The following is a 23,853-nucleotide window of genomic DNA, read 5'->3' as shown; positions in this document are numbered from 1 at the left end:
TTATGCTGCTTGATATAGAAAAGTAGGACTAGAATGTTAGTATGAGAGGCTACAGCAGCTGCAAGGTCCTGCTTATAGGCATAAGCCTATGAAAAAGCAGCCCTCCTCTGCTTTGGCTGAAGGGGAATTGAGATTTGGTTGGAGAGGCACTGCTGTCTTGACACAAAGTGGCCACAATGCACTTTCCTACATGCAGTATGGCAGTGGGCAAGCAGAGGGCCCCTGGCTTGCAGTAAAGCATTTATAAGACTATTTAGTTCCAAAGAAAGAATAAGCAAAGAGTTAAAAGAAGAAAATCTTTAAAATTGATATTCATTGGAGGTAAAAGAGAGACAGTAATAAGAAAATTGCAATATTACGTTGTTCTGTTTATCATCTCATGCATGCTAGCTGTGAACCCTAAATGCAGCCTAGTTAAAGCTATACCAAGCATGCTGATGGCATGGCAGCCACCCTTCCCTTAGATGGTGATTGATCGAGTGGACAGGAGAAGGAGAATTAAAACCATCCTTTCTTCCTATATATTTGCCTTGCCTCCTTGTTGATGGCCTCATTTCAGCCACAGGTCAATTACTGATTTTCATTAGCATCTGGGTGTATGATCGGACAGCCCAACAACATTCATGTGAACTCAAAGCAAATTTTCTTAATATAGCTAAGAAAAATATTGATGAAAAAACATAAAGGAAAGGAGAGCATTAATTCTTAACTATAAATTAAAAACAATTTCCTAGAGATTTTTTATTGAATCATTTTCTTATAGAGAATATATTATGGTATTCTAATATTTAATGTGTGCTTTGGATTATATTTAAAATTTAAACATTATCTAACTTTAGGGGTAAACCTCTGATATTTTTCTTTTTCTGTTCAAAGGACTTGGTTAGATTGTTTTATCTTAAATTTGTCTCATCAGTCTTTGCATCACTATCAGTATTGTTAAAAGGCAAAAAGGGAAAGTGAAATAGATAGGTGGAATTAACCATCTTGACCTTATTTTCACTACCTTGGCTTGAACTGGACACGCAGCATTATCAAGAACTTTTACAGAACAGCTTTTCTTACTGCAATTCTACAACTGGATAATTTTTAAAGCATTTAACTCAATAGTTATCATCATATGGCTTTAAAAAAATGATTCACTTACAATTGTGTGTCAGAGAAACCTGAGCATTTGCAATTAGGTGAAGGAAATAACTTTAAAATACTGTATGACCTTTTCTGAAGAAAAGCAATATAATAAAAGAAAGCTTATTCTCCCATCTTTGCCCTTTTGAGTACTGCCCTACTTGATGTCTGCCTCAGTAACTCCATTCAGTCACTTTGGTTCCACTTCAGTGCATTTTCTTTGAACTTGAAGTGTATCATTGGAGATTACCAGTGCAAGGTCATCAGTTTGCACCAAGCTATAGAAACAACTCAAAACCATGAATAACATCATGTCAGCCTAAGCCCAGTATTTTTTTTTCAGACACAAAGAATTTTCTTCTGGAATACGTGTCTACTTACTGGGCTGCTAAGAGATATTTTAAGGGAGAACGATACTTCCCCAAGTTCTCAGGGGAAGAACTAAGTCAAGTCAAGATATCTGCTTCCTTAACAATCTTTAGAATCTCAAAAGATGCTCATGTGTTAAGTTAAATTCTGGTTATTTATATCATGCCCAGTCTTCAGACAAAGGCAGGTCAGCTCCTGGAAGCCATGTTTTTTTATTCAAGAGTGAAAGAAGGGTCTCTCAGGTGAAAAGTGATTCACTTGCCAGTGAAGTTTCCTTTCATAGCCTCATCTTCACTAGAAAGACACAAAGCCTAGTGACTATCTTGGCAGCAACCATTTCTGGTGACTCTTCTAAGGATGGATCAGAGTTAAAATTATAAGTCAAATCCTTCAAAATTTATTCTAGGGGCTGGCCCAGTGGCATAGCGGTTAGGTTCCTGTGCTCCGCTTCAGCAGCCCAGGGTTTGCAGGTTTGGATTGCAGGCACGGACCTATACACCACTCATTAAGCCATGCTGTAGTGACATCCCACATACAAAATAGAGAAAGATGGGCACAGATGTTAGCTCAGGGCCAATCTTCCTCACCAAAAAAAAATATATATATTCTAATAATAACTTTATTTAGCCTCTTGGTAGCAAAAGGATTTGAGCCACATCAGTGTACATCTGGTAGGTCTTTCAATTAATATAAATTGAATAATAAATTAGTGAGTTATGATAAAATGCCTACCATAATTATAAATTCTTGAGTACTCAGTACATTCTTTTTATCAGTCACCCTGTGAATGTACAGTAATGATAATAAATGACATTCTATCTCTAAATTAAGTCTCCTTTTGCAGACCCACAGGGGAGTAAGTCTGTGAGTGTTTGTGCAAATGTTTCATACTTACCAGATCCTAATCCTCCAATGTGTGGCTCTTCCCTGGCAAAGAAAAGGAGACTCCTCCGGGCTACCTTAAATTACTTCTGTGATGGACATCAGAGCGAATGAGAAGTAAAATACTTAGAAATAAGTAGAAATCACTACACTTTCACCTAATGTGGTACTAATGTAAGACTTCACTTTGACATGAGTAAATGTCAGTAGATAGAGAGCCTGCAATTAATATATCTAATTCTAGTAAGGGTGGGTACTTGTTTATGAAAAAGGCAAAAATGTGTTTTCCAAGAGTTTAGAGTTTAGGTGAAGATCAATGAGACCGCGTTTTCTTTTAGCACACTTGTGAAAAGGCGTTTCAGTGACCTGTATTCCTGCCATACAGTCAGGAATGCTAGACTAGACCCCACTTTCCTTTCATTGCCCAGTGCCCACATTTTCAACAGAAGCTAGAAAAATTCTAATAAATCGTATATGGAAAGTGTTTATTGGGGCATAAAGCATTTTAATAATAATATAAATAGCGAGGGCTTGGTTCATTTTTCGCAAATGTTAGTTATGAAAATAAATATTTGATTTGAAAATGTCAAGTGGTGTAAGTTTATGTTCAGTGAACATTTATTAAGAAAATGAAAACATAAAATATACTTGTAATAATGCTTTACTATGTGTGTTCTTTTGCTGTAAATTTATTTTAATATATGAGCTCTTTGCTGTAAAATGGTTTCTGAGTATTAATGATAAAAATAATAACGATAAGCTTTGGCTTACCTTTTGAAAGTCTCTTTCCTATGACATCATTAGCAACACCAAAAGCTGCTTTCAAAATAATGAATTGGTATTTCAATTATAGAACTAAGACATTTGTATGGTAAAATATTTAAAATAGGAAGTTACAAATCAAAATTCAACTCCTCCTATTTCCTAAATTTCCTATGTATTTTGCTACATACACACACACACACACACACACACACACACACAGACACTCCACGTCTCCCAAAAAAGTTGCACTGATATAATGTCAAGAAGCTGGTTTTGATGTCAAGATCAAAATTACACATTTCCTAAATTTGTTGGAAAACCTAATAAAATTATTTAATTATTAGGAAGGCTTAAGTAAATTTTCCAATGTTTACATGCTATTCATATTGCTTTCCCATTAATTGCCTGCTAATGCCATTAGCATATTTGTTTTAATGTTTCAAGTTTACTTTTTGATTTATAAAATCTTTATATATCAAGGAAATTCACCCTTTGTTATATTTATGAAAAGCTTTTGTTGTTGGAGCCTGTTCGGTGGCATAGTGGGTATGTTTGCACACTCTGCTTCAAAGGCCCATGGTTTGCAGGTTCGGATCCCAGGTGCAGACCTACACACTGCTCATCAAGCCATGCTGTGGTGGCATCCCATGTATAAAATAGAGGAAGATTGGCACAGATCTAACTCAGTGACAATCTTCCTCAAGCAAAAAGAGGAAGAATGGCAACAGATGTTAGCTCAGGGCCAATCTTCCTCACCAAAAAAAAAAAAAAAAGTTTTTGTTAATGTTCTCAGTCTTTGGTTTTTTGTTTGTTTTTTTTGTGTATTTTTGATGTAACTATATTTTATATTTAGATGGTTGGTGATCATATATACACATATATATTAATATTTACTTTATAATTTATGGGTCTTGTGGCTGTCGCTCATGGCCGTTTGCTCTTAAACCCACCTAGAAGTAAAAATTAATAACCTACTTTTTCATCTTCCAGAACATTTGAGGTTTTGGTAGAGTGTGAGTGGGGGCAGTTTACTTAAAGTCTCTCTATTTCTGTTAATGAAAAAAGAATCACTTAGCAAGTTCTGTGGCCGTGTGTGTTGTGCTTTAGTCATTGGTTCATCTAAAATGCATTCTGGCATAGAGAGTAAGGCAAAATCCGAGTTTATTTATTTATTTTTCTCCAGAGGATAACTAGTTATCTTAGCACTATTTTTTTAATAATAAAATATTTTTGCATTGATTTGAACAGCCACTTTTATTAGCTTATAAATACTTATATGTATCAGGGTTATTTCTGGCTTTCTTTTCAGATGCATTAACATAGTTATTTTACTTCATCATAAAGCAATTTTTTAAAAATCTCTATAGTTATATGATACTTTTTAGCATCGGGTAGGCCATTTTTCCCTCAGGACTCGTTTGTATTAGAGATTGTCTGGCCTGTCAAAATGTATTTCCTAATATTTTACATTTGAATTTCCAGAGACACACAAGTATAATTTTATGAATACCTTATACAAATGTTGTTATTATATTAATTATGATTATGTAAGATAATCATTTCTGCAATAAATCATCTCATTCAAAATTAGTATGATTCTCGGGGAAAGCCTGGTGGTGTAGTGGTTAAGTGTGTACGTTCTGCTTCTGCGGCCCGGGGTTCACCGGTTCAGATCCTGGGTGTGGACATGGCACTGCTTGGCAAGCCATGCTGTGGTAGGTGTCCCGAATATGAAGTGGAGGAAGATGGGCACGGATGGTAGCTCAGGGCCAGACTTCCTCAGCAAAAAGAGGAGGATTGGTGGCAGATGTTAGTTCAGGGCTAATCTTCCTCAAAAAAAAAAAAAGTATGATTCTTTCCATTCATTAGAATTGACATCTTTCAATAGAGTTTTAAATTTCTTTATCTAGAACAGGCACCTATCTTGCTAATTTTATTTTTAGATAATGTGCTTATAGAAGTGCTATTTTTATTTTAAATAGGTTCTTCTGTTCTTTATACAATCTTGGTGATTTTTTTTTTTAATAATTTTTTTTTTTTAAAGATTTTATTTTTTCCTTTTTCTCCCCAAAGCCCTTCCGGTACAGAGTTGTATATTCTTCATTGCGGATCCTTCTAATTGTGGCATGTGGGACGCTGCCTCAGCGTGGTTTGATGAGCAGTGCCATGTCCACGCCCAGGATTCGAACCAATGAAACACTGGGCGGCCTGCAGCGGAGAGTACGAACTTAACCACTTGGCCACGGGGACAGCCCCCATACAATCTTAGTGATTTTTATTTTCATAAAGAAATTGCATTGGTTTTTCTGTTTTGCTTATCTGATTTTCCAACTTCCAGAAAGCTCTTATTTTTTTTCTAAGGTTTTAAAGATAATAATGTTTGTTAAGGTTAACAACCACATAAAATACAAATGATTAAAATTATGTTTTATACTTTTGTTTCCCTTGGCTGTGAGCCAAGAAGTTGGCATCCTTTTGTATTTCCTGATGTTAGTGAATTGGTTTAAACTAAACATAATGATGTATTTTTCAGATTTATGTATCTACTTCAAAATCCAGCATCAAGCTTAATGATATATTTACATTTATATCTCTATACATAGCTGTATATCAGTCTATTACCATTTTACAAATGGTTTATATTTATAGCAGAGAGAAATATGGAATTTTGTGGGTAATTTGGCACATATGAAATTATTTTGATGATTATGAAATGTTTACAATGCCATCCTTATAAAACATAACAAATTATCTAAAGACTTTTATTTGTTCTTGAAAAATATTTTCCCTGCAATAATACCTTTTACATAAGTGTAAGAATGTTATCCCAGAGCTGTATTTTTCATAATTATGTAAATATATGAAAGTCAATGAAAATCTTATTCTGCAAAAGATTCAAGAAATAAGTCATTCCTTATAATGATATTTCTTTAAAGGTTTAGGTCTTATATTTTAAGTATCATGAAAAACACTTTGCTTTTAAATTTTTCCAAAATGCTTCTTGATATTTACTGCTTTCTTAAAGAGAATACGTCTAACATAATTTCACCTTTCCCTAATGGTTTGATGGCATCAAGATCCCATCAATGTTGGGCCAAAATGTTCTTTAGGCGTTATATAACATGTTTGTTTCTTTGTTTAATAGCTGTAAATGACTGCTCTATTTGAGTTAAGAGAATGTAATTTTTTTCCGGCTACTCCCTTACTGTCGGTGATTGCTACTTTCAGCTGCCCCAGATCATTCTCATTTGTGGCTTCGTAAAAAGTCGTGGAAGTCAGGTATCTGAGCTTATAAAAATTGCATTTCAATTGTAGTAAAAAGACTTTGTGAGAAGAGCTGGAAGTCTTTTTCGTGAGTTGAACATAAGAGCTTTATCTTCTTTATAGGAGCTTTTTGTGACATGTATTTTGTCAGTTCAGAAAACTTTTTATCGTTTTATGCTGTTCCATGTGCAAGATAAGTAAGGTTGCTAAATATTTGAATTATGGATAGTGGAATAAGTCCCACCATCTGTAATACCAAAACAGAATGTAAAAGTAGTAATTCCTACTGTTCCCCCTAAAATAATCATATTTGGCTGTATGAATAAACAGCTCCAAAGAGACCTAAAACCACATTTTGATAAGATCTTGAGCACTTTTTCTGAGTTTTACATTTTGAGAAAGGAGCCTTCTATTTGTTTTGTCATCAGGACAATGCTTTCGTATTCGTGTTGTATCGGATATCCTCTAGTTATGTTAGTGAACTAGGAAAACAAATACTTTATAAATTTCTAAAATGCAAATTAAACTACACTCTATTGCTGCTGCAACAAATTACCGTAAAGAGTGGTTTAAAACAACTGTTGTCTTTTAGCTCACAGTGTTATAGGTCAGAAGTAAGGTGACATGTCTGGATTCTCTGCTTGAGGTCTCAAAAGACTGAAATCAAGATGTTGGCTAGGCTGTGTTCTCATCTGCAGCTCAAGGTCATCTTCCAAGCTTATTCAGATTGTTGATACAATCTGTTGCTTGCGGTTGCAGAACTGAGGGACTGATTCCTTACTAGCTATGAGGTGAGACACAGTCTCGGTTCCTAGAGACCAGGCACATTCCTTCTCTTGTGGTCCCTTCCATCTTCAAACCAGCAAGTCAAATTCTGCTTGTGCTTCAAAGCTCTCTCACTTCCGTTTCTACTGCTAGCTGGAGAAATCTCTCCATTCTCAAGGGGTCATGTGATCAGGGCCACCCAGGTTATCTCCCTATATTAAGGTCAGCTGTGCCAGATAGCACACGACTCAATGAGTGATTTCTCGTCATATCCATGGGTTCCAGAAAATAGGCCATCAAATCTCAGGGAGGGGCATTTATAAAATTCTGCCTACCACATATATTAATTGCAATTAACTTCATCTATAACTACGGTTAGATGGTAAAAAGAAGTGTTAATCAGAGTGGGATCTAGAGCCAGGATAATATTGCAGATCCACCAGTTATCATCCAAGAGACACTGAGCAAGTTACTAAAGCTTTCTCTGATTTGGCTTCTTTTCTGCAAAATTGGCATAATCATAATACCTATTCATCAGGTTTTTACAAAAATTAAATGTACTAACATATGTAAATCTTTTAAGATTAGAGCATTGGAAGTATTCACTAAATATTATCTATTAATATTAATATCTTGTTTGTAAACTCTACATTCAGGACACCTTTACTCAATGTTTAACAACCATATTTCAACAAAAGACATGCATAATATGTTACATAATCCTGAATAAGATATGTGTCATGATTTCCCATGATGTTACTTTTTACAGAAAACTATCATTTCAGGAGTCTTTTCAAATAAAGCAACATCAAAACTTTATATTACTATACATGCTAAACACCCAGCCCTGGCACATAGGTCTGTGATAAATAAATTATGAAGTATAAAAAATGTATAGAAAAATATCATATGTAGTCTTAGTCTCAAAAATAGACCAAGAATGAGATTCATCTTTGAATCACACAACTACATTAAGTTAGGAAGTTTTACAAATTGCTTTAGATTCTACTGTTATGCTACACATTTTATAAAATAATATTGCTACTGTACAAAATGATAGCTCACAGAATAACAGCAAAAGTCTCTATAAAAGTTAACGCAAACTTCAACTGCTTTAAGAGCAGTGGTCAACCGTTTAAGATGCAAAATGATAGGGATCTAACCAGCCCTCACAATAGTCCTCTACAGCCAGATGTGCACATTATACCTGGTTTAAGGAACCTAAACATCATTTTAAATTAGTTGCTTAGATCTACCGTTTGGAATCTCACAGCGGGCACTCTCCAGTTTATGAAAGTTGTCAGGACTCTACTGTGCTGCAGTAACACATTTTGAAGTCGTGCCCACAACCCGTAGGCATCTGAGATAACCACGGATGTTTTCATTAACAGAGTAACCTCCATGTAACTATGTCTTAAAATAAACTTTCCTTTTTAATCTCTTTCAAACTTATTGCTTACAACCGCAGCACTCCGTTTTTATTCATATTCTGTTTTTAATTTATGTAATGACAAATATTGCCTTTAAGGAACAACACAGGGTAAACTTTCTCAGAGAGAATGGCTCTGTCTTTCTTCCCCTGTCTCAGGAAACCACTGAGGGAATACATATACTCTTAGAAGAAAATGAAGACAACAGAACTCATACACAAATTGATAAATTAAAAAAGAATAATAATAATAATAGAATTGAGAAGTTTATACAGACATAGTGAAGTATATGGCAAGGAAATTAAAGAATATTATTATTAATAACTCTCATTAGAGAAAGGGAAAGCACATACTTACCTTTGTGATCATTAAAAGGCAGAGAAAACATTTATATTACATACTGACTGAATGAGAAAATAATCACATTGGCTGCTGTATGTAAACTCTACAAATCAAGAGATCGTTCTTTGTTTTGTGTTACTAGACTTTTATAACTAAGCAAAATTGAAGAGTGGAGTGAAAATAAGCCTTGGCTTCTGGTGTTGGCGAATAATGACCCCCCCAATCCTCAGAATCTATGAATATGTCAGTTTACACGGCAAGGTTGAGGGTCGGGAGCTTAAGGTTGTGAAGGGAATTAGGTTGCTAATCAGCTGAACTTAAGCAGATTATTCTACATTAAATCAGATTAAATCAGAATGAGCCCAACGTAATCACAAGGATCGTGTCAGAGAGATGCAATGTTGCTGGCTTTGAAGCTGGAGGACAGGACCCTAAGGAACAGGTGTGGCCTCTAGAAGATGGAAAAGGCAAGAAAATAAGTGGTCTCCTCGAGCCCCCTGAAAGGAACAAAGCTCTGCCAACACCGTGATTTTAGTGCAGTAAGACGGAGTTAGAAAATCTGACCTCCAAAACTGGAAGATAATAAATGTGTGTTTTTAAGTCACTAAATTTGAGATAATTTTTTCCACACCAGTTGTAGGAAATTAACACAGCTTCTAATTTGACAAAGGAAGACAGGGATGTGCTCCTATTTCTGATGTAGCAACTTTAGGATGAAAAGTATAGGTCACCTTTGAAGACTGCAATTAGAGGAAGAACACTGTAAAAGTAAAATATCCTGCCATGTGTTGCGATTTGAGACACATGTAGCTTGTTTAGATGGGACTTTGAAACTCAAATCAGGTCCTCACGTTCCCCTTTGAATAACAACAACTTTGGTTGCTCAGAAGCCATTAACTTTACCCAGTCCCAACTATTTCATCTTAGAAGGATGACTCGACCTCAATTCTCTGCAAACATTTTGGAGATTAAAGAAAGTGCAGTTGTTCAAATACTTACTTCCTCATCTACCCGTATCTGCAAAACATGGGTCTCATGGAACTGGCTTAATTAGGATTAGGTTACGCTATTTCTTCTATCATCATTTGTCAAGACTTAGTCATCAGAGAGAAATACTTGCATATAACTCTTAATTTTTAGTTAGGCCTTCATGAAATTCCAAATGCTGCTAAACTTTGAGAATTGAGATGATCTTGAAATTATTCAACAATTTAATTCACCTTAGAATTTCGATCTGTATAGAATTGAATAAAACATTCAAAATAAAAATATAAAAATATATTTAAGCATAAAATAAGGGCATTTGTTTAAATAATACAGCTTATGTTACTAAACAGTATCAAATGACTTTTAATGAACATTACAATTTATTGTTATTCTAAAAATAATAATTTTATAATACTTCATATTTAGTTGTATGGAAATTAACTCATATTTTTAATAAGGTCAGAAAACAGTTATTATGCATCTAACTCAGTATCTATGTTATTGCTGCTTTGTTACCTTTGAATAAAAATTGAGAATAAATTATATCATTTTTACTTCAATTAGCAAAACTCCTATCAAGTTGTTTATATTTGTATAGTTCATTGCTGGTTAGATTCTAAAGAGGAAATTAGTCCCCCGAGGAATGTTTTCCCTGGTTTTCGTCCCTTTAGTACACTACAAGTAAAATAGATCTTCAGTGTTTAAGTGAAAGTACATAAGAATGTTGACTCTCTTTGTAGGCATATTTAATCACTGAAGATGAAACATTGGTGAATGTGAATCTCAACATTAAGATCAAACGCTTAAGCAATATGGGTGTTTGTTAGCTTATATTTTATCATGTAAACATTTGTGAACTTGTTTGAGGCAGACATTTTAATGTGAAATGTTTAACTCTATTAAAACATATCTCATCAGCGATTTAGTTTATTTCTTCTTCAATTTCTATTTTACTAGTCAGATTTACTGCATTTCTCAAATGTATATATAAAAAGCTTTTAGGAAAGATAAGATATTTTATTTAGAGATTAGAACATGATTGATAAGGATAGAAAATCGTTTTACATATCTAAATTCTATTAAGCTATTCCCCAAATGCAGGTTAAAAAGAGCATAACAGACATTTGTTTAATATCTTAACATTGACTTTGGAAACCTCCTGTTACTTAAGGTGTAAGATAAATTTAAAGAGAAATATGGTAAAAACTTTTTTAAATTAACTTCACTTTCAGAAATTATAAGTTAATATACATAGCTTAGTTATTTAAAAGAGCTTTCATAAATGTTTTTCAGGCTAGGATTATGTTACTTTTTTGAAAATGGCAAGCAGTCCTAGAGGGAAGTTGTAAAATCTGCTGACAGGACTGTCATGCCCAACAATGATTCCATTGAATCAATAGTGTAGCATGAGATAATTGTATAATTCAAACAAATTGAACATTTGTGTCTATTTTGATCACTAGTGTCTGCCAAGAAGAGAAAATAAAGTAGTTAAATTGTTACTCTCTTTTGTTTTCTCGATCACTTTTTCTCTAAGAAAACTGAATGTGACAAGAGTGTTTTCACATTCTAATTTGCACACTGCCTTGGGTAGGTTGTATGTTGGGTTAGTAGCAAATGGTGACTCTTTGATTTTATGTTTTATCAGGAGCTACAACCATAGAGAAATATGACCTCAGAACAAATTTGTGGATCCAGGCAGGGATGATGAACGGCAGGAGGTTGCAGTTTGGTGTGGCTGTTATTGATGACAAACTCTTTGTAATTGGAGGTCGAGATGGCTTAAAGACATTGAACACTGTTGAATGTTACAATCCCAAAACCAAGACTTGGACTGTCTTACCACCAATGTCAACACATAGACATGGTCTAGGTAAGATCTCTTACTTTATTGATATTATTTTTAGAAATATTTTTAGAAATAGTGAAGATGTATGTTAAAATATAATATTACCGCCATTGATTATCTTTAACTTTAGGTAAATTGTGGGCCTATTTGGAGCATATATTTTTTAAAGCTCTTGATGTTTTCACGTGTTGACCAATGTGCATTAAACTAGGCAGAGAGATGTTGAAAACACCAAAATAACTATACCTCGAACTGTCCTCAAAGTTTTCACAATCTGACATTCATGCAATACTTGTAAAATTCAATATGAAAAAAAAATGCAGAACTATCATGGAGAGGCTAGAGTAATGCAGTCAAGAAGAAGAAATAGTTAATGTGGATTAAGGAAAATTTAATTAAGGTGGCTCACTACCACATTACTGGATAGACAATTCTAGCTATATCTTTGCACTTATTTGATTCCACCGTGAAAAATCTATGGGGAGAAGGCAATACAGGTTTAGAGAAAGACTGACACATCAACTGGCACCAGGGGTCAATATGCTAGGATTCAATTGATTTCCTCTATGGAGTAAGCTGCAGATGGGGTGAACTATATTTGGATTCAGAAGATCTAGGTGTGAGCCTTGAGTCTACACTTAGTGTTGGTATGATTTGGGGACAGCGTTAAACTATGAGCCTCTAGATTTGCCACCAATTCAAGATTATTAAGTAGATAAAAATCTAATGATGATAATGAATGTGAAATCACTTTGTAAATTGTAAAGTTCTACACAAATGTTTGAAAAAGAGGAATTTAATAAAGACTAGCAGTTCTTGAATTTGCACTTTGTGTCATGGGGATTGTAAGGAGAAGTCAGATTACTTTTTTTGAAGACCTGAAATATGCCAGATAGGCAACTATGTGCCTTTCATATATTTAGAATATACACAGTAGAGAGATATCAGGGTTTAACCATAAATCCACTGATTTAGACATTCATAGGCAAGCAAAATTAAAGGGAATTTTAAAAACAAACATTAATGATAGTTCTTTGAGATCTCAGGCACTGCATTTCCCATTCTTATCTACTCTACCATTAATCTAATCAAAAATAAAAAGTAAATAAAATAACTCTGAACTAAAGCAACTTACCTTTTTGATCTTTTGGGTTACCTCCCTTTTCTTCAGTTTGCTCATTAATAAAATTAAGGAATAGTAGTAAATGTCTGAGAACCTTTTCAGGTTCTAAAATTCTGTGTTTTAAACAAAGTCATATAAATTCTTTAAATCACATAGAACCCAATTATGTGGAAAAGATGAAAAGCAAGTGATTTTTCTCAGGTAATATTCGTGAATATAAAAAATTTCTTATATGGTTTTTCTTTCAAATATATTGGAGGATTTTGGGTTTCATGTCCATTTAAAATCCTATGTGTTGTTTCTATTAGCTAGCTAGCTAACTACCTATGTTCCTGTTTGGAGGAAATATAGAGAATAAGCACTCAATTGGAATTTTTGGAATTTAATGTCTCTTTCTCCCTTTTTGTTAGTCAATTCAATTCCTTTCTATTAAGGTATACTAAAGTAAATTATGTACCATATTTGCATGTCAAGAGAACATGTAAAAATTTTCACCAACAATGCACCATAAGTGGTATCATTTCAGGTGTTAAAATGTATGAGGTAATGATTTGCCTCAAATCCTATCACATGGGCACCAGTGCTGAGCAGGGTGGTAATCTTGGATAATGTCTTTTAGTTTGTCTTATTTGTTAAAGAATTCATTGTAAAGGTGCATGTGGAAGTAAGATTGCACAGAAAATCATATGAGCCAGGTATCACAGACATCGGAAATGTAATGCAGTGTTTTCCACAAGTTTTAGCGACCCAATGGCAACTCTAGTAGTCCACTCTTTTCATGCCCAAGCCTCTCCTGTTTAGTGTTTTTTGTTTGGCTTCATTTCTATTATCAAGTGGATCACCTCTCCTCCACATCTCATGCCCTTCTCTTCCTTTGTCCTAGTGGTTATTGCTGCCTGTCAGATTTTTAAAAATTCTCAGCTACACTACTTCCCAAGATCCAACCTGGTGGAGTTAGTAAGTAAAATCATAGCATGGGGCAACATTTATGGGCATGAGTCTCGTTTCAAAGTGATTCACAGATTGCAAACAAGGCCCAGTACATAGAAAACTGCCTTTGATTTAGATGTCAATCCAAGGTCCAATCAGCTGAAGCCAGATTGACAGCAGCACAAGACACATCTGTGTTCTCTGAGGGAGCAGAGTGCTTCCTTTACGATCGCTCCTTATGGTCAGCTGAAGCTCAGAAAGTTCAGCATTATGAGTCATACCCAGATACAATAAACATCCTTGGCCTAAGATTCTTGGTCCTTTAGTATAACATATCAGTCTTTGATTTACTTTCTCTTCTCTTCCACGGCCTTCTACTACATAGACGTTGATATTTCTAATTTAATCCATCATATATTTGAAATTTAATTATACATATTTTTCTCTATCCCTTCCTGATAGGCAAATTTAATATCCAGCCCAAATTGTTCTTAATCTGTGCGCATGATGACATTTATTCCATATATTGATGTCTTAATCTCAGTTAATTTTGTTTTTTACATTCTCACTATCTCTACTTGGTAATTCATTATAATTGCTTTTTTTTTTTTTTTAAAGATTGGCTCCTGAGCTAACAACTGTTGCCAATCTTCTTCATTTTTTTTCTTCTTCTCCCCAAAGCCCCCCAGTACATAGTTGTATATCTTAGTTGTGAGAGCCTCTGGTTGTGCTGTGTGGGACGTCACCTCAGCATGGCCTGATGAGCAGTGCCACGTCTGCTCCCGGGATCCGAACTGGCGAAATCCCAGACCGCCAAAGCAGAGCATGCAAACTTAATCATTCGGCCATGGGGCTGGCCCCAACTGCTTTCTTCTTAATGATATTAATATCCTCTCATCTCTGTGAGGCTATCTATTATGCTTATTTCAAATTCTTATCTGCCTCTTTAATTCTCTTTTGTTTATTATAGGTGATCATCTTCCTCCTCCTCTTCTTTTTCTCCTCTTCCTCATCTCCCTCCATTTCTTCTTCCACCTCTTATTTCTCAGTCTCTTCTAATTCTTTTTAATAGCAATTGTGACTACTGAAAAATATAATTTTTAAACTGTGCACCCATATGGGCATAGCAGTTACTTTGGCTAATTGTATAAAGGGCTAAAGGTATGTGCCAATGTTTGTGTCCTTTGTGGGTAGGGGAATTAGATCTGGGGCATGGAGCCCTGACCCTGCAAGCTGACTTTGCCCAAACCGTCTGCTGTTATCCCCCACATGTAGCCCTCAGGGACACATCTATTCACCCCCATTTGCACATTAATCCCCTTGGGCCTTTCTTCCTTATCTGTAATGCCCTAACCACGGGGCTGGGAGCTGGGATGGGAAGAGAAGGTTCTGGACCCGCAAGTCTGTTTGCTTCTTCTATTAGCAATTCCTCATCCAAGCTGGGTGTGATGATATCCTGATACTACCTAACCAATTATGACAAGCTCTGCATGGGGACTGCTGTTTCACTGCCTAGCAGTGTGGAAGATGCAGTGGCTCTTCAGAAGAGAACAATATGGTGTAGTAAAAAGAGCACAAACCAAGTTCTCCTCCAAGATATTCTCCCAGGGGAATGACATGGATTTTTGTCTACTCAGGAAGTGACAACTGACTTGTTTCTCTAATTGTTTTTTGCAGGTTTGATGTTAGTTTTCCAAACACATACTATGACTCTCCTTTTGGTATAAGCACCAGGATTAGGTTTGAGTGTAAACCAATAGCCACCTGCACTAGTTTTCTATTTGTTCAGAAACTAGAATGTCCCATTTTGTTTTTCACAGAGTCAACCAGTACCTCGTCTGTGGTATGCAGTGAGGGTACAAAATCGACTATGGAATCCCATATTATACATTCAAATGACAAGGGGCTGGAGGCTCAAGCAAAATTTAAAAATATATAATAAAAACTCGAAATATTTTCTTTGACCTATAAAGCTCCTCCCCCACTCCAATCTTATGAAAAAAATCTTTATGTGATTTTAAAAGAAAGTCACATGGGTCCTTTGGCTGCTAAAGATGATTATATGGTCAAAAGTGATTCATAGCTATCAGTAAATGAAGAAGACCCCTTCTCCTGGATAAAATAGCATATAAAAATTATGTTCATATTAAGTCTATGCCATCAAGGGAGCAATGCAGCTGCCTAGAGAATTAAACTAATTAAGACCACACTTCTTCCAATATGCTAAGAGTTTTTATTTTAGCATTTATGTCTTTGAAGTGCATAGCTCTCTATATAAAGTCTTTTTTTCACCACATTTTATAACACATAAAATTGAATAAGACATTACTACAATACACTGTTTGCAATGAAGTCTTTTTAGGAGATATTGATAAAGAGTAATACAGCTACCATTTATAATGGATTTTCTATATGTCAGGTACCATGATGTATGTTAAATATATGGTAGGGGTTGTTTTTGGTTTTGTTTGTTTAGTTTTCAGTTGAGATAAAATTCACATACCCTAAAATTGTGTAAAAGTGTAGAATTGAATACTTTGGAGTATATTCACAGGGTTGTGCAGCCATCTCAACTATCAAATTCCAAAACGTTGTCATCCTAAATAGAAATCTTGTACCTAATAGTGTACCCAGTACCTGACAGTTGAGTTGCTTTTCATTGCCCCATCTCTCTAGCCCCTAGCAACAATTAATCCACTCTCTGTTTCTATGGAATTGCCAATTTTGGAAATTTCATATAAATAGAATCACATAACTTGCATCCTCTTGTGTATGACTTCTTCCACACAGCATGATATTTTCAAGTTTCAACTATTTCATGGTGTATATCAGTACTTCATTCTTTTTATGGCTGAATAATAGTCCACTGATAAAATTTACCATGTTTTGTTTATACATCATCAACAGAAAGACATTTGGGTTGTTTCCACATTTTGGCTATTATGAATAAAACTGCTATGAACGTTAGTGTATGCGTTTTTGTGTGAATATATGTTTTCAATTCTGTTGGCTATATCCATCAAAGTGGAATTGTTGAGTCATATGGTAACTCTATGTTTAACTTTTGGAAGAACTGCCAAGCTGTTTTCCAGAATGGCTGCACCATTTTCTGTCTCCTCAGCGATGTATGAGAGTGCCAATTTCTCCATGTCCTTGTCAACACATTATTATTTGTTCTTTTTTATTATGATGATGCTAGTGTTTATGAAGTGCCAACTCATTGTTGTTTATAGGTATTTCTCCAATGAATAATTTTGAGAAACTTTTCCTTTGCTTACTAGCCACTTATGCATCTTCTTTGGATAAATCTCTATTCAAATATTTTGCCCATTTTTTGTTTGGGTTCTCTTTCTTGCTGAGTTATAATTGCTCATTTTATATTCTGTATATAAGTCCTCTGTCAGATATAAGATTTGCTAATATCTTCTCGCATTCTGTGTGTTCTATTTTAACTTTCTTCGTGGTGTCTTTTGAAGCACAAAAATTACTAAATTGATAAAGTCCAATTTAATATTTTTTCTTTTGTTGCTTGTGCTTTCTGTGGCATATTTGAGAAAATATTATCTATTCTATGTTCATGAAGATTTGTGCCTATATTTTCTTTTAGAAATTTTGTATTTTTAGGTCTTAAATGAAAGAATGTGAACCACTTTGAGTTAATTTTCTTATACGGTGTGAGGTAGCACTTCAAAATCATCTTTTGCATGTGGTCTCTTACTTAGGTCTACTTTCTTGTACTTCCTTTGCTAAAGTTATTGCTAAATAGTTTATTATATTTGGTGTTATTGTAAATGCAGTGACTTCTCATGTTCATTCTCAGATCTTTCATTGCTAGTTCATAGAAATACAATTTATATTTGTACATTGAAATTGTATCCTGAAGCCCCGCTGAACATTTTTATTAGATTAGTAGATCTTCTGCGGATTTCTTAGAATTTTATATATATAAAATCTTGTTATCTTCAAAGAGAAATGGTTTTACATCTCTCTTTAAAAATCACATGATTTTTATTTTTCTTTCTTGTCTATTGGCTCTGGCTAGAACCTCCAGCACAATATTGAATACAACTGGCAAGAGAGGATATTGTTGCCTTGTCCTTAAATTAGGGCGGAAGATTTCAGTCTTTCACCATAACATGATGTTATCAATTTTTTTTTTTTGTAGATGCTCTTTGTCAGGTTAAAGAAGCCCCTTATAGTCCCAGTTAGTTGCATGCTGCATCATGAATGGGTATTGGATTTTCTCAAGCGCTTTTCCTGCATCTATTGGAATGAACACATAACTTTTCCTTTATTCTATTAGCATAGTGTATTACATTAATTAATTTTCAGATGTTAATCCACCTTATCTTCTTTAGCTAAATCTCACTTGGTCATGGTCTATAAACCTTTTTATATGTTGCTGTATTTGGTTTGCTAATATTTTTTAGAAGACTTTTCGTCTCTATTCATAAGGGATATTGGTCTGTAGTTTTCTTTTCTTGTGATGTCTTTGTCTGGCTTGAGTATCAAGCTAATACTGGCTTCATGGAATGCGTTGGGAAGCGTTTGCTGATCTCTATCTTGTGCAATAGTTTGTGAATGATCGGTGTTAATTCTTCTCTAAACATTTAGTGGAATTCATCAGTAAAACCAAGGGATCCTGGGCTTTATTTTGTGGGAAGTTTTAAAATTACTAATCACTCTTTACTTTTTATTGGTCTATTCAGATTTTCCATTTCTTCTTGAGTCAGTTTCTATAGCTGGTGACTTTCTAAGAATTTGTCCATCTCATCTAGGTTACCTGTATTGTTGACATTCTGTTCTTTATAGTGTTCCCTTATAATCCATTTTATTTCTTCATTTTATTTCAACCATTTATAAGGTTGGTAGTAATGTTCCCTACTTAATTCCCAATTTTAGTTATTTAACATTTCTCTCTTTTTATCTTATTCAGTCTAGGTGAAGGTTTGTCAATTTTCTTGATCTTTTCAAAGAACAACTGCTAACTTTATCATTTTATTTTTTGTTTTACATTTATTTTATTTATATCTACTCTATTCTTTTATAGTCTCTTCTTTCAGTTTGCATTTTTTCTCTAATTCTTAATTGGAAAGTTAGATTATTGATTTGAGATACTTTCTAATTTAAGTTTTTACAGCTATACATTTCCACAGAAGCACTGTTCTAGTTATACTCCATAATTTTTTCTATTTTTGTGTCTTCATTTTCATTCATCTCAAAGTATTTTTAATTATTTTTTCATCTTCTTTGATCTACTGGTTATGTAGGAGTGTTTTTCACTTTCACATATTCATTAGGATTGTCATACTAAATACATGTTTACACATTATCCATCCATCAACACATTTTAAAATTATTGCTTTATGCAGTTCTCTTTTAAATAAGATAAGAGAAAATAAAGACATGAACAAAAAATACATTTATACTTTTTTTACATTTACCTTACTAGTGTAAATATAAAAAATTGTAAAATATATAAAATATATTTATTCTTCGTGTGGATGCATGTTTCTGTCTAGAAATGTCTACATTTTGGCCCAAAGGATTCCTTTTAGTATTTTCTGTAGGGCATGTCTACTAGCAACAAATTCCTTCAATGTTTCATTTACATGTTTGTTCGTTTTTTTTAATCTGAGTGTGTGGTCATTTCTCCTTTAATTTTGAAGGATATAACATTCTTAACAGTCTTTTTCTTTTAGCGTTTTGAATATGCCATTGCATTGTTTTCTGGCCTCCTTGTTAGCTGATGAGAAATGCTCTGTTAATCTTACCACGGCTCATTTGTACATAAGTTGCTACTCCATATCTTTAAGTTGATCCTGCTTGTAGTTACCCGAGCTCAGCTCTGTGTCTCTCAGCTGAGTTCCTGACAAGGCAGAGTTGTAAACTGCCTACTGGAGTGTTGAAGGAATGCCCCAACATGCACACGGAGGCCCTCAGCAAAGGCAAGTTTTCCTCCTCCTCCCCCATGAGAAGGCCTTGGCAGAGGTGGCTGAAGATGACCTCTTTCCAAGACCTCAAACAAGGAGACCTGGGAATAAAGGTGCCTGGGCTAGAGATGCAAATGTGTGAAAAGCATGAGCAGCCAGGGGGGGCCTGAGTCCTTGATTGTAACTTCCTTGAGAGACTGCACTGCTTTGGCTGTGCACCGAGACTGGTGTGAGGAGAGCAGCTTTCTTCTAGGAGGCCTGCCTCGTAAAGCCTCTATAATGGGCTATGGTCAAATCTGAAAAGTGACACGTAGATTTTTACCAGGACCTGGACCCCTCATGCCTTGACCATCACTTCCTGCTTGTACAAGTCCTCAAGGTCACCCAGAGATGAGAGCTTAGGACCCTCTCAGATTTCACCTGAGCATGTGCACAGTCCTGAAAATGCACATGACCTTCAAGAGTACCAGGAATAGTCAATCTTTTCAAATACCCGTATGGGCCTCTCACTCCCAGCTCTTGTTTTAGGTTTTTTAGTCAGTTTCTTGTTTGTCCCAACTGTTTTCACCAACTCAGGCAGCCGTGATGTTAAATAATTGCCACTGATTTTTTTCTTGACACACTCTGGAGCATTCTTAGTAAGAGGAAACCTTAGAAAGTGGAAGAAGAATAAACCCTGCAAGTGAGGTTTCCAGAGAACTCCAGCCAGGTGAGAAAATATTTCCCTGAGGATGAGACTTTTGAGGAATCTCCAAATCTGTCCAGTGTCCTCCGGGGGCTGCTAAGCTGCTGGATTTCATGACCACCTTGATTGTGAGATTGTTGGCTTTCAAGGCTTCTGCAGAGCTAGGGAGAAGGTGATGGAAATAGGGCATGTTAAAACATCACAGAGCTCATTGTTCTTATCTAGATTCAGCTGTGTCATGAATAAATGCTTCTCAGATAATGTTAAGCCTTTATTTATTTTCCAGAATTCTGATTTTGACACTTTTTGCCAGTGTTCTCGTTACTTTTATGGAGTAGTGGATCTTTGGAGGTCCTTACTCTGCCATTCTTGCCAAGGTCAACATTAGGGATTGTTTTTCCATGGGTACAGTAAACAGAAACTGACTGATCCATGAACAAAAGGAATCTCTTGAAAACATAATGGCTATTAAGACCTTAGAAATAGCATACATGATCTAGCCATCAGCAAGAGGAAAACATTTTCAAAGCAATGAGAGTAACACTTAGGTTAGCCTTTTGTCAATAAAGCTGATAAATTCTGACTTCTTCCCTTAGATAGTGAGGTTAGCCACTCTTGAGCAAAAAGAATATATGCATAACAAAAATAATGTATGAACTCCTAAACTGTACACTTTAACCAAAAAACAAACAAATAAACAAAAAAACCATAATGATTAGCTTAGAAAATTGATTGGATATCCTGGAACCTGGCTAAAGCCAAGACAGACTTGGTAGTTAATTCAAGATGAAAATGACATGCTTTTAAAGTCTAATGAGGACAAAGATGCTTCCATGAAAGACACCAGATGCCCCAGAAGGCACTTCTGCCTCTACCTAAGCTAGATCTGTGAGATAGCTCTGAATCACATTGTCCTGGAAATTAGATACTGCTGCAGATTTTGCCAATTCAAAACAGAAAGAAAACAAAATCTTACTTTCTTTCTTTACTTTGCTCATTCTAGGTTTAAAGTTCCTCTTGGAGCACTTTATTGGGCAAGCTTAGTTTGTAGGTATAGGCCTTAGTTTTTCAGAGTTAGGAAAAAGAAGTAACTCAACTTATTGGCGTCCTTAGTTGAAGACAATCCTGCTTTCCATAAGCATTCACAGGGTGAATATTTGCAAAGTAAGAAGGACATTCAGATGCTGAGGCAATGTAAAAAAAATGGCCAGTATCTACTGTACATTTGTAAACTGATTAAACACTCATATCCATCCTATAATACAAATATATTATTGCCATTTTAAAAATAAAAAATGATGAACAAAGTAGTCAATTAACTTTCTCAAAGTCACATCATCTTACAAGTAAGAACTGAAATTTTAACCTAAGCTTCTTCAACGCCAAAATCATATCCTTTTAATATAACATGTTATTGCCAATAAGTAAATAACGATAATAAATATATTTACTTTTAAATAGATTTTCTATGTTTTCATTTTAATTTATCAATTAAACTAATTCTATCACCTTATCCATACAAAACAAGAGACATATACACAAAAATATTCATTCCAAATTTGAGTGTCTGAATGAAACTTATAGCATGGCTGACCGATTGTGAAGATCCTGTAGGATGATCTTGAGGAATGATTCATCAAAGTATTTTAGATTTGAAGGATAAATATAGATTTAGATATAGATACAGAAAGATGGATAAGTAGGTAAGTAAGTAGATAAATAGACTGGACAGAGAGATGATAGATAGATATGTTCTGTGCTATTTCACTGCTCACATATATTCCTCTGAAGTCCACTGAGAGTGAAAAACAGGAAAATACTGATAGAACTATGTTTGTTATCATAATATCAGTGACTTTGATACTATTGGAGTAGTACAGTTTAGAACTAATAAATCAGGAAAAAAGACCTCTATATTCTGGTGCTTAAGGATTACCCATTTTATAGGCTGGTCTCCCATCCAATCTTTCTAACAGGAAACTATGCATATAGAGCTCCAGGAACTTATTACCTAATATTATGGATATACAAACTATCAAGATTCCTGGGATATTTTAGGGATATAGAGAGGTAAAGGTGTATGTATATGCAATGTTCTCTGAAAAATCAGAGTTCAGTTCCAATAAAAAGCTTAAAACATAAAAAGAACACAAATGTATTTAGTATCCTTTATTGGATGCCATAAGATATTCACTCCTGTAACAAGCAATTTAAAACAAGAGGAAAGAAAAATATAAGAAATATCTTCAAATTTAAAATGTTTGCTGAAATTAAGTATCAAATGAAACTCCGGGGAAAATATTGGTGTCGACTCTTAAATCAAAAGAGAAAAATATATTAAAATTATGGGAAAATAGATGAGCTAAAAATAAACAATCAGAAAGTATGATATTCCACTGATGGTAGTTTTGGAAGAAGAGTACTAGGAAAGTGAGAGAGAAAATAAGAAGCAATCTGAGAGAATTTCTGGGCAGTATAATGCATGGCCTCTAAAATGAGTAGCCCAGAAAGCAACCAGAAAAATGATTGAAGAAAGAGCAAGTTCAGTCTGTCTGTATCAAACTTCAAAATAATTGCAATATCTTCCAAAGAGGAAAAAAAAACAAACCTAAGCTGAAGAGGATAACCGTGAATGAACAGCAAGGAAATAACTACAATAAAATACCTGAGTCAACGACAAAGGAATGATAGTCAGACTGGTATCAGGCTTTTCAGCATGAATCCTAGATGCCAGAAAATAATGAAAGTCTACTTCAAGCTTCTGATGGGCAAAGTTCTCAACTTACATCAAATCAAACTCAAGCATGAAGGGAGAAAAAAATGCATCTTCAGACATAGGTGGGCCTGCTGAGCTCAACAAGGACGTGAACCTCAAAATCGGTTCTCACAAACTTGAGATTGGAAAAGAAGGAGCATCTCAAGAAGAACAAATATTTTGGTGTCGGAATTCGAAGCTGTCTCTCACCGGCAGGAAAGGTAGAGGATAAATGGTTGTACTTTCACAAAGTTCTAAACCTCGAGGGAGCAATAGGCCATCAGATGGTCTCTCTGCCAAAAGCAAACACAGGACAGTTTCCCACCTGCAAAGATTTGGGCAGTCTCAATGTGTCGCTGAATTGCCCTCCTTCTTGTTGCTTGAAAGAAGTCTGATTCCACTTCGGATCTGTTAAACCAGACTGGAGGAAAATTACTAAAGCAATCTGAGGATGCTTCACTCAGAATGAGGGTGGGGCGGGAGGATGGGACCAGCTTATCTTCATCCAGAAACTCTCACGTGCCAGGAAAACAAAACAAATGAGGTTCCAGACGCTGACTGGGGAAAATTTGATGTTAAAATTAAAATATTAAAGAATATTTTCAAAGCAATATTAAGTATTTAAATGAATAAAGTCTCTGGAATG

At 34.9% G+C, this 23,853-nt stretch overlaps 1 protein-coding gene across 2 annotated transcripts in view; it reads left to right on the top strand.

The window, feature by feature from the left end:
- The window catches only part of KLHL1 (kelch like family member 1), a 327,107-nt gene that overhangs the window by 250,143 nt on the left and 53,111 nt on the right, over positions 1-23,853 (top strand). The window contains exon 7 of one of the 2 annotated variants that reach the window (XM_008513552.2): positions 11,581-11,805. The exons of the other annotated variant lie outside the window; for it this stretch is intronic. Within the exon in view, the coding sequence (XP_008511774.2) occupies positions 11,581-11,805 (225 nt within the window). The remainder of the gene's footprint in view (positions 1-11,580; positions 11,806-23,853) is intronic. 2 annotated transcript variants of the gene reach the window in all.

The sequence above is a fragment of the Equus przewalskii genome, chromosome 16 (genome assembly GCF_037783145.1).
Source record: "Equus przewalskii isolate Varuska chromosome 16, EquPr2, whole genome shotgun sequence".
Taxonomy (NCBI): domain Eukaryota; kingdom Metazoa; phylum Chordata; class Mammalia; order Perissodactyla; family Equidae; genus Equus; species Equus przewalskii.
The sequence above is the reverse complement of the archived record's forward strand: the minus strand, read 5'-3'. Positions and strand labels throughout refer to the sequence as shown.